The sequence below is a fragment of the Sceloporus occidentalis genome, unplaced genomic scaffold (genome assembly GCF_023333645.1).
Source record: "Sceloporus occidentalis isolate IW3139 unplaced genomic scaffold, rSceOcc1.0.p SCAF_7, whole genome shotgun sequence".
NCBI lineage: Eukaryota > Metazoa > Chordata > Lepidosauria > Squamata > Phrynosomatidae > Sceloporus > Sceloporus occidentalis.
In genome coordinates, this window is record NW_028316987.1 from 24,028,400 (window position 1) to 24,040,552 (window position 12,153).

Here is a 12,153-nt window from a genome sequence, read left to right on the forward strand (position 1 = left end):
TTGAATGAAAACCTGAACTGAAGAAAAATACACAAAATTTGCTTTATCTACTGGTGTTGTGTAAGCAGTCCTGTCCCATTCCTTCCACATTGCAATATGAACTATATTTCTGTTGTTCTATATGGCAAAGATACCTACATAGGGGAACCTTAGCGATGTGAGTCAAAGGTTTAAGGACTAGATAGGTATGAAGATTCACTCGTGAGTCCTTTTGTTCAGTCTAGTGGGAAAACACTTATGCCGATAATGGAGGAGAAAGTGAAAGCAAATACACACTTTATAAAGACCTTCAGGACCACTGTGAGCAAAAATGAAGCCTCAATTGATAGTAAGACCTGGGAAAATATATGGACTCATTTACCATTTAAAACTAGGTCCATTGCCATTAAAGAGAATACTATCAAGTCGGTTCATCAATGGTACCTCACCCCAGTCAAATTGGCTTGTATGTTTACCAATGCTAATCCAAAATGCTGGAGGGGTTGTGAAGGAAGGGAACCTTTGTACTATGTGGCTGGATTGTCCCCTAGTGCATGAGTATTGGACAGAAATTTTACAACTGATCTCCAAGATCACTAAAGAAAGTATACAATTATCCCCACTCCTGCTCCTGTTCTACATTTTTATGAATGAAAATAAAGCCCTGCAGCATAAAGAACTTATTAGTTTGCTTCTGGCTGTTGCCAGGCTTGAGATAGCCAAGAACTGGAAAACTGGAAAGCTGAACATTGCAGGATGGTGGACTAGACTCTGGGACTTGTGGTTAATGGAGAAAATGGCAGATAATAACAGAGCGAGAGGCTTACACTCTGGATTGACCTTTCATAAGATTTGGCTCCCATTTATTGAATACATACAGCAAGATTTAGTCTCTAGACATCCCCCAATTTTAGCTAAATTTTTATGGAAATATGTCTTTCAGGATCCCTGAATACACCTTTTATCTATAATTTTCAGGGCCTTATCTGGGTTATTGTCTTTATTTATTGTTGTTTTGGTGTACTGCTTCTTGTCCTGTTTTGTTTTAGAATGTATTAATAAATTTTAATTAAAAAAGCAAAAGGAAAATGGAAATGCAGTCAGATGCTGTTGTTGAAAAATATCCTTTGGATCTATGGACACAACCCAATCTTCTGAATTTTTTTAAAAAAAGGCCGACTACCATCCTAGGCTTCCCAATAAATATATTCAAATCCCAAGGGTGGCTAATAGCCATATCGTTCTTAGTACCTCAAGTACGACCTCATGATTAAGACTCAACTGTCATCAGCTTCAGTGCCCCATTTCAGAGGAGTACTGAGGAATCTTCTCAAGTGAGAGACAAACATGGGGCTCTCTTCTTAGATTATAGCATCATGGCAGCCAAAGGTGACACTTGGTAGTATCTAATCCCTCTGGTAGCTGGTGTTCATTGCAAATCATGGGAAAGAGGGCAGGGTCACCAAAGATGCAACCAAGAGGTCAGCAACCGAAACCAAAGAAGGATATATTAATTTTAAATCATATAAATGTTAAGGTCCTGAGTGTGAAGAAGAATAAGCAATCCACAAAGCCACACAAAAACCCTGTTCTCTTATTCTGCCAATAACTCTCATTGCGCAGAGGATAAATTGACTTTAAGAAAACATGTGGAAAGCATGGGGAGATCTTAGACAGCCACACAAAATTATGACAATGGTGATCCAATGCAATAGGGATACACTGAAGGCATATTGACAAAGCTGAGGATGGGAGTAGAATAAAGGTAACATCCTCCATATAAAATTGCTGTAATCTTTGGAATCAAGCAAAAATTTCTGAGCACATACAAAATACATCTATTTGCACCAACATCACATACAACTACATCATCAAACATATGCAGAAGTAACACTAAAATCCAGTTTATACTGTCTACTCACATATTTAAATGACTGGATTACTCAGGAGTAAACATTAGCAGCAAGTTCTGAGAGCATAGAAAAGCAGTAGGAGTGAGATCATTATCATCATCATCATTAGTTTGAAAGCCTCATCCCCTCACAAAACACACATACAATTAGAGTTTTGCTGTGGCTCAAGAAAAAAATGAGGCCACAGAGGCTTTGACTGAGTTCTGTCTGTTCGGTTCATAACAGCGTTCTAATGTGAGAAACCAAGAAACCAAGAAAATGACATTCACTGCTGGAATTGGCCAGCCATACATAGACAAGCTGCATGAAAAATTGAGGAAAAGATGAGCAGCCATGACCAATATTAATTTTATGTAAAATTTTATGATTATGATAGGCTCTTTAGACCTGAATCTGGTTTAGATATAGGAGAGTTAGGATGACAGCCCTTTCAGATGGTCTCCCTCATTGCCTTTTAGTAAACGCAGTAAGTATGGGGAGTGCTCTGTGGTATATGCACCCATCACACGTGAAAATATTTATCTTGCTCTATGGCACAGAAGAAGCATGGAGAGAATGGATGAGACAAACAGCACAGAAGCACAGAAAATGTGCTCAAACTGCACCAGGTAAATGCCTGCCTGAACTTCAGGGGAGACAGAAGGGGTTAGGCACTACCCTCTATGACCTTACAAGCTGCCTCAGTTGCCAATTCCACAATCTTGGCTTCACCACTTGAAACACTTGCTTCTAAGACTGAAGTAATGACTGGTGGGATGCATGTAATGAGAAAGATAGGGCCCCTGTGCATCTCAATGATGACTGATGGCAACAAACTGAGCGTAATATGCTCATTGATCAGTGACTCTTCAAGCAGCAATCTAAAGTTTTTACTCACAATCAAGGATGTCATTGGTCATCCTACTGAATCAATCTTTGCTATCAAATGGGAAATGCTTCTCATCTCTTAGGTCAAATCTACTGAATGGAAGAGACAAGGGATCTCTATACAATGGAAGCAACTATGAATTGGGGACTACACACATCCATACAATACAGTGTGTTAATCTGTTGTTATGATAAGCCTACTGCTTCATAGTGGAGTATTTTACTTGCTTATCTTGCTTATCACTGGGTAACTTTTAAGAATGAAAGACAGCTTTGTCCACCCCACAAACCCCAAATGGATATTGGGCCTTACAGAACTATTATTTCACTAACCTGTGACAAAACTTACAGCTGTGTATGTAAACCCCATGATTCTATTTATATGTAGAATCAGGATGCATCCCTGAGTAGACTTAGACTGCATCGATGCCTATTCATGTAATCCATGCATTCATATGCTTAGATGTGGGATTATATCTGAAAATGTAAATGCTTGTTTCAAGTTATCATGTGGAGAAAATCTGCAATGAGAGACTGTCAAAACATGGTCCAGTAACACACAGAGGCATTTGAAATTCCAGGCTAAGTGACTCAGCTGGAGCCCTTGGAGTCTGGTCCAAACTTCATCGTCTCACAACTACTGATCTGAAAAAGTCACCCTTCCAAACTTAGATCTTAAAGCAAAATGCAAACCTAAAGGTCAAAATGTTCCACCAGGTCAGCTGACTTCTGCATTAGCCACAATAAACATCACACTACTGTCTTGTAGGCTATGCCTCATATAAAAGAAAATGTTGCTTAGGACGCAGTGGACTCCTGCTCATTTTCAGACTTAACTACTAGCAGCCCTCAGAACTTCATGGACACATCTAACTCACTGTTATGACTCTATTCCACAGTAGTCCTCTGTGGATCTGTAGCCCATTTTTCCCTATACATCTCAGGATATCCCATTCTTCTCTGTGTAATTAATAAATCCAAAATTTTAAAATGTACTTATATTATATGGGTGGGTGCATTATGGTGGGAGGTAAAGGCTGAATAAGAGAGACATGAAATGTGATTTATTTTTTATTCATCAATAATCCATAAATCTTTTGATAAAATGTTAACAACAAACAGGAAAGAAACTGTTATGTGGGTAGGAGAATATATCATGAGGGGAAGTAAATGACAGAGAGGTGACAGAGAGATGAAATTAGATTTTTTTTCTTCATGTATAATAAACAAATATTTCAATAAAATTTAGTAACAAATGAGGAAAAATTAGAATTACCTGTGCTGTTCATGTAAAGATTCTACTTTGGTTGAAAAGTCTTTATTTTGTTCGGGTATAAAGCAATAATTTGAAAGATATCCCGGAAGATGGATGGAAGCACTGTAGTCTCCAAGTTGAGCTTTTTGGGGAGGGGCAGGGAGAGAAAAAATACAGAAATAATTATTTGTTTTAATGTCAGTAGAGAGATGTTAAGCAAACTCCTGTTCTAATCAAATGCATATATTCTCAAATAATGTCTACAGAGATTCCCATTGGCCAATCATTCATGTTTTCATTCATTCATGTTTTCTTTCATTACTTATCTTTGACACCACTGTTAGGATCTGGAATATATTAACACCTGGTAAGGGCAAAGTAGCAGAAGTAGCACTTCCAAACCAGCAAAAGCAGTGAGTCTATTTCTGAACTCTGAGTCTTATTGAAGTTGGATGTGATAGTTCTTCCACTGACATTCACCATGACTATGTACTTTATGTGTTTAGCTAATTTAGTACAATGTAAATTTTGCCATTTCATAAAAGCTGCAACACTCAGTCACTGAGATTAGCAGATCAGTTTAATCTGCTGCTGGCTCTAGATTCCAACAGAAAAGCTATTTGTTTATCCTAAACCACAATGAATTGAGTGAAAGATCTGTATAATCTCCATGCAAAGATCAAAAGAATGCAATGAAATGGCCCCATTTTCATCTAAGATTAAGGATTCCTCCTGTATCCAAAATCAGATGAGTACTCCTCTTGTCTTCTAGATTTAGCAGATGCCAGGACATGAGACAAGTGGAACAGGCAAAAAGAAGACATGATTTGTGGAACAAAAAAGGAAGCAAAATCCTCTATGTTCTTGTTTACAAAAAGTAGAACATTACAAATGATTATTATATGTCTTATATTAACATTTTTTCTTCTGAACTACAATAGAACTGGTTGTTTATGTGAGCTGAACTGGTTATTCTACATTTATTGATCTACATTTTTATTGTGCGAATGATGCATAAATATCAAGGGAGAAGAGCTAACTAGACATAAAAGCTGTCCCTGTCTGCTCCCAACCACACTATTTTTCAGTCACAGGAATGAGTTGCAAAGTTGCAAGAGTTCCAAGACCCAGTAAAGCCACAGGTCAAGGCCTAGCAGAAAGCCAGTGGCAGTTCAGCTGCCTGCTCCCAAGCACACTATCACTGAGAACCAATGCCATTAGAGGACATATCAGTCTCCAGGTTTGATGAAGTGTGCTTGCAGAGTCGAATACTGAGGCAATTCACTGATTGGGCAACCAAATGGCATCAATCAATCATTTTATTGCAGTCAATGACCATATTAAATTACTATATTCCCAAATTCATATGAATACATAAAATACATACAAGACATACTATGAACATCAGTAAGATACATACATCTATGGACATCAGTAAAATATGAATATAAGTGTAAATATAATTAATAAAGAATGTACAATATAGACATAAAATATAACTGCATACACAAATAGTAAAAACCTAACCATTTACTAAAACCTTATTTTCACGGATCATAATTGCAGCAGCACAAAATTTTGCTGTCTTGGTCAATATTTCCATATACTGCTCTGACATCAACGTAGGAGTATAAAAAGCCTCTGAACAACCAGAAAATGTCTTTATAAATGGTTCAGTAAGAGTTTCCAGAATTCCAAGATAAAAGGGACAATGCAGAAGAACATAAGTTGTTGATTCAATTTCATAAGAGTTGCAGGGGCATTTACGTTGATAGTACTGAGTCTTTTTACGTTTCCCTTCTTGTATTGCTGATGGCAAAGCATTTAACTGAGCAAGGGTAAAGGCTTTACCTTGATTTGATACTGAATGCAAATCAGCAAATAAATAAAAATAGCACCAGGAACTACAACTATGAAGCACACAGGAAGGCACATGGAGTATGTGTAGGCCATGGCTGCTTGTCTAGGTCACACATGTGGGGAAGGGGGAATCCCTTGGTGGAAGGGAGCTAGTTAGCCCACTAAACACTCTTGTGTAAGTTATTCCCCAGCTGTGCACTGCTGTTAGGGTGCTCTAGAGAGGGAGAATACCAACAGACTTGTATCTAATGATGAGCTGGCTATTAACAAGGATTTTATTTCCTAAAGAATGATCAGGACTGCAATGATCCCAGGGCCAGCACATCACACAAACGAATAGTACCAAGACTACATTTTCATCTTAGAGAACGAGGGATGACCTATCCTAATGTCCAATTTAGCATGCCTGGATACCCAATGGGAGGATAAACAGCCCTCATTCCAAGTTAAGAAACAGCCAAATCTAACAGCCCTCTCTAAGCCACCACTAGAGGTCAGGAAGGGATAGATGACAACTTCCATTCATTTTCTAATATAACAATTCATCCAAAATTGTAAATGTTGTCCTATATGAAATAAAAAGAATTTTGCATTTTAAAAAAAATTCAGTGAGGGAAAAGACAAAATAGAAAGGGTTGTGAATCACGGCAAAAAAGTTTGATTTGAAGCCCTTTATATTCAACCATATTAGTGATGAATTAGAATGGCCATCTTTTCTCTCTGACAAACCCGATATTATATGCAAGACAGGTAAAATATCATCCTTTCTTTCTGGAAATAACAATAGTAAATTAATTTGAGTAGTCCAGATTATGAATTTGACAAGTGCAGAAATATTTTTACTCAGTTCAGTTTTGACAGGAATTTTACAACATTCACATATAGAGGATGGAAAGAATTTGGGATTCAGCAGGTAAGAGATGATCTCAATTTCATGAAGGTTGTTGGTCAGGAATACATATTGTTGTAGGAAGTACATGGGGGGGATCTGTGTTTGTTATCAGCCCAAGGTGCAAAGCAGGCACTCTTAATTCTTTTTAAAAAATGAAACTGTTTAGAGAATAAATTTCTCTTTAAACAGATTTTGTTCAATGGATTGACTGGCACGGATCTGATCTGTAACCAAATACATTTTCACACACTGCATTTCATTAAGATTGTGGACTATGTGAGCTTTTTTAAAGCTGTAATATTCATGCAATGAGGTAGAAAGGCAAAGTAACTAGTCAATATGGATGAAAAATACACATCTTTCTATTTCATGTTTCCAGGAAATAGAAGTGAACATGTCACTGATAATAATGTATCACTACTTACACTGAACTGCATATGATGCAAGTACCACAGCTGAATTTACAGGGCATAACAACCTGAAAGAGCAAATTGAAAGCGGTTATTAATATTCTGTATGAACTGTAGTTATATGACAAAGTGCAACATGGCAATTATATGCTAACCAACATAAAATGTAATTACACATTCTTCAAGCACCAAAATGTCAATCACAGCTGTAATTAGCTATAGTTTTAGATTAATACTATTGCTGCTTCCTTGCACCTGGTTGCTAACTTCAAATAAAAAGAGCACGTAATGTTTTCTATCCCCTATTTTTAAGTCTTAACAGGACCCACCTGACCCACAGCTAAAACACTGGGTCATTAATCTTGACTTTACCTAGAACACCAGCATAATATAGTCATAAATGTTATAGCAACTTATAAGAAAGAAAGAAGTCTGTATTTTGTTTTATCATTTTTTGAAAACTAGGCAAAACTATTCCAGGCAGCACTGTGAAAATAAAAATCATAAATAGGCAATAGTATCAATGAACTGATCTTGAACTGATTAGATATTTCAGATAGGTCTACATGACTAGGGTTATTCTGTGGCCTTGTAGTGATCCAGGCGCCAGCAATGAGGAAGACCCTGCAACAGCATCATCAGTTGCCATAATGCCAGCTTGTTATCTTCACTGATTCCTCAGAGATATTCTGAGAAAAGAAGAGAGCAGAAGTGATAAATGCATTGGCTAGTGCTGTCAGCACTGTACTGCTGCTTGGGGACCCTCTGCATAACAGCCTCTGTCAACACAGCTTGCTACCTGGTAAATTACCATATTGTTTGCTGCTTTTTTTTTATCTCACAGGGGCAGGAAACATCTGGAAAGGGGGCTGGAGCACCAAGTGTGTGTATACAGCCCTTGGTGTGTTGGGGAGACATGTGCCCTCTATAAACTGCCCATCATACTCTAAAGTTGGCATGCTTTTCCTACAGTAGCACTAAATATTTATTAATTTAATTCATTTTAATTTATTTGCATCCCATCTTTCTCCCAACATGGGACACAAGGCAGTTCTCAGCATAGACTGAAACAAAGCACAGCCAAAAACAATACTGCAAGCACTTTATTTAATTTAGCTGTCCTATTTATTTTAAAATAGTATAGTAGCATTTTAAAACGTAGCAATAAGAATAAAATTACAGCACACACATCCCATCAAAAAATACTTCTGCACAAACCCCAAAAGACTATTTAAATCATAAGGTCTTCACTTTCTGGCAGAAGAAAAAAAGAAAGGAGGACCAGCCTTCAAGCAGCACTTAAGGAGGCCTTCTCATGCATCCTCACCCAATAGGCCTGTAACAGTGGTGGAACCAAGAGAAAACTCTTCTACAAGGATCTTAAAATTCAAGCTGAATCCTACAAAGAGATATGGTCCACCAGACGATCTTGACCCAAGCCACACAGGGCTTTACAAGTCATACTCAGCACTTTGTATTGTGCTAATCACTACTCTGGCCAGCATTTGGACCTGCTGTAGTTTCTGAACAGTGTCCAAATGTTACACTAATCCAAATGGGATAAAATCAAAGCTTCGCTGTGGCCAAGTGTAATATTTTAAGGAACGTCTGCAGCTGGCACACTAGTTCAAACTGCACAAATATAGTCCTGCCCACTGCTTGAAGGAACAGCAGTTGAAAAATCAGTAGTGACATCATAGCTAACACATGTCAGCACTGCGTAGAAGGAGGCAAAGGTGAACCTCCTTGTGAGACTCTCTCACCAAAAAAATCCTGTGATGAGACAGTTCCAAAGAAAAGGCAGGACTAGAGCACAAACTGAGAGAGGGGGGAATAACAGAGGGAAATCACAACAGACAGATGGTCAAAGGCACAGAAAAACTCAAAAAGATGGGAAGACAAGCAGTAGACATGTCCAACAATGTAATCATGGTCCAAAGCAGCATGACACATATTATAGGAATGTGAGAAGCATGAGCCAGGGAGAGATAGAAATAGTAAAAAAAGGAAATTGCATAAACATGACAATACTAGGAATGAGTGGGCTAAAACAGACAAGAATGGGCCACTTTGACTCAGATAACTACACAAATTTTACTCCGAAAAATGAGAAGACATGAAGAAACAGGGTGGCCTTCATACTAAAGAGAAATGTGGCAAAAGAAGTCAAAGGATGCATTGCAAAGTTGGACCGAATCACGTCATTAAAATTTCAGGGAAAACATATCAGTATTACCATAATCCAAGTATATGTGACAACCACAGAAGCAGAGGAAGAAGAAATTGAGAGATTCTATGAAGGAGCTCAAGAGGAAACTGACAACACACCAGCACAGGATGTCGAGCTAATCATAATAATGGAATATTAAAGGTGGAAGTAAAGAAGAACCAAAAATAGTAGAAAGATTAAGTATGAAAAAATGAAGCAGTACAGCATCTGATAGAATTTTGTGAGGTCAGCAACCTGTTCATTGTAGGCACCTTTTTGATACAACCAGAGAGGAGACTATACACATGGGCATCACCATGACAGTTAATACAAAAATCAGATAGACTATGTAACTGGAAGCTGAAGATGGAGAAGCTCTAGTCTTGCAGGCAAAAATAGACCAGGTGCTGACATTGATACAGATAATGAACTACATATATCAAAAATTAGAATAAAGGTGAAGAAGAAAAATTGTCATTATACCAAAATATAATTTGAACAATATCCCAACAGAACTTTCTGACAACGTAAGAAATAGATTTGTGATATTAAGATTAATTGATTGAGACTCAGAAGAACTATAGGCAGAAGCTAAGGACATAATTAAGGAAGAATGCAGCAAAACACTATTGGCGGCCAAAAAAAAGGAAGAGAAGAAACAATGGAGTTTATCAGACAAGGGAAATCGGAAGTACTATATAATCCAATGGCAATCCAAATGCAAACATGGGGTTTAACATTATTGCGTGATAGACTACCACGTGCAATTTCGGGCAACAGGAAGTCAGTCTGAACGCAATCATGGGGTTTCACTTTATTGCGTGATAGACTACCACACGCAATTTCGGGCAATGGCAAGCTATTTTTGGGCAATGGGAAGTCAGTTCGAACACAATTCGAATTCACATAAATTCGCTGAACTATCAAGTTCACATGAATGCATTCGGGCTCCACTTTCTTTTCATTTGAAATTAAGAGAAATTCCTCCTGTGTGATAAACTCCAATGAATAACAGTTGAAATGCTTCAATCAGTAAAGGAAAAAAGAGAAGAAAAGGGAAGGGAGACAGGATCAAAACCAGAACCATGAATGCAACTGAGAACAGTGAGAAAAGTGGGTAAGTAGAAAATCAACTCATGCTGCATACGAGTGCTGAGAATATCATGGATAGCCAAAGAAGACAAACAAATGGATCCTTCAACAGATCAATCCTAATATGATTCTGGAAGCCAAGATTATCAAATTGTTGCACTTTGGCCACATCATGAAAAAGCATGATTCATTAGAAATAACCACACTAGGAAAGGTAGAAGGTAGTAGAAAAATAGGAAGACTGCACACTAGACGGATGACTCAACCAGGGAGGTCACAGGCATGAATTTGCAGGACCTAAGCATAGCAGTGGAGGACAGGGAGTCTTGGAGATGTCTCATCCACAGGGTTGCCATACGTTGGAGTTGACTCAAGGGCAGTTAACATCAACATAACCACTGTTATCTGGGCATCCAGGCTTAGGGCTGAATCCCAAACTACAAACCTGAGATTTCAGGGACAGCATAATCCTGTCCAGTACAGGTTGAATCCCTATTCCTTGATCTGCCTTTTCACTGATGTTGTATTCCCCAATAATTTTCTTCAGTAAGAATGTATTACCTTCCTTCCAAAATATCAGCCTTCAACTGCAAGAAGAATAAATGTCTAGAAAAAGAATTAGTAAATAATAATTATTGATCATCAATCAACAAATTATATTATGAAAAATAATATGAATAATAATTGTTATACTAAGAATTTCACTATCTGGAACAAAGTAAATTAATAAATAAGCACAATAACATCTGAAATCCACTAAACAGTGATATCTTTATTCGACCAAACAAAATGCACAAACTATTTGATGCAAGCTTTCAAAGCTCCACAGGCCTCTTCATCAAGAAAAGGTGTTTAAAAACTCATGCAAGAGAAAAAAAATTATAGAATGATGATATTGATTCACTGGCTTGCATTCTCTCAAGGTGTTGTTGTGTTGTTCTGTGGTGGGGTATCTAAGCAAGCAGGTCCCTCCTCCTTCTAACCATGCAGCACTGGGGAAAAATCACTCCAAAGTCCAGGAGATAAAATTTGAATTCCATTAGCAATAGAAAAAAGGTGCTTCTTCAGAGATCCCAGATGTCTCCATCCTTTGTTAGGTCATAGCCTCCTTTATTAATTTTCTGTTTAGGCAGAGGACAGTGAATCTCTCAAGAGTAGGCTCCATGTTTTTGCATTAGGAAAATTTTAGATGCTGTTTTAGAAAAACATGCAAAATACAATCCCAATTTTTTTAAAAAATGTTTTATCTTTGGTGGAGGTAGAAACCCTAAATAGTAAAGTTCCACTCCACTGGCTCTCTCTTTAGGATTCTCTGTAGCAGCTAAAATGCAGTATCTTCACATAACATCCAAAATCCACAGAACAGTGATACCTTATTAGGCCGAAGGGTATCACTGTTGTATGGATTTAGGGAGTTATTGTACTTTGTTATATGGTCAACACAGCTTTCCCTGAATATGTTTAGTGAATAAGCCTACACTTAACAAAATTATAACTTTATATATTATGTGGGTGAATTATTTCAGCATATCTGAATTTTTCATCGTATCGTTTTTGGTAAATACCACTATGATGATGAGACAGAAGCATTCTTCCATTTTTAAAAATTAATTACTATCCATATTGCAAGCCTAATTCTTGCAACAGAAGAAAGGCTTGCTGAACAGTAGATGATT

At 37.5% G+C, this 12,153-nt stretch overlaps 1 protein-coding gene across 2 annotated transcripts in view; it reads right to left on the reverse strand.

The window, feature by feature from the left end:
- Nucleotides 1–12,153, reverse strand: part of LOC149309405 (tyrosine-protein phosphatase non-receptor type 3-like) — an 85,152-nt gene that overhangs the window by 40,752 nt on the left and 32,247 nt on the right. For both annotated transcript variants that reach the window (XM_089532378.1, XM_089532379.1), the window contains exons 6-8: nucleotides 11,039–11,083; nucleotides 7,192–7,244; nucleotides 4,036–4,156 (exon numbers count right to left, since the gene is read on the reverse strand). In XM_089532378.1, coding sequence (XP_089388504.1) covers nucleotides 4,036–4,156; nucleotides 7,192–7,244; nucleotides 11,039–11,083 — 219 coding nt within the window. The remainder of the gene's footprint in view (nucleotides 1–4,035; nucleotides 4,157–7,191; nucleotides 7,245–11,038; nucleotides 11,084–12,153) is intronic.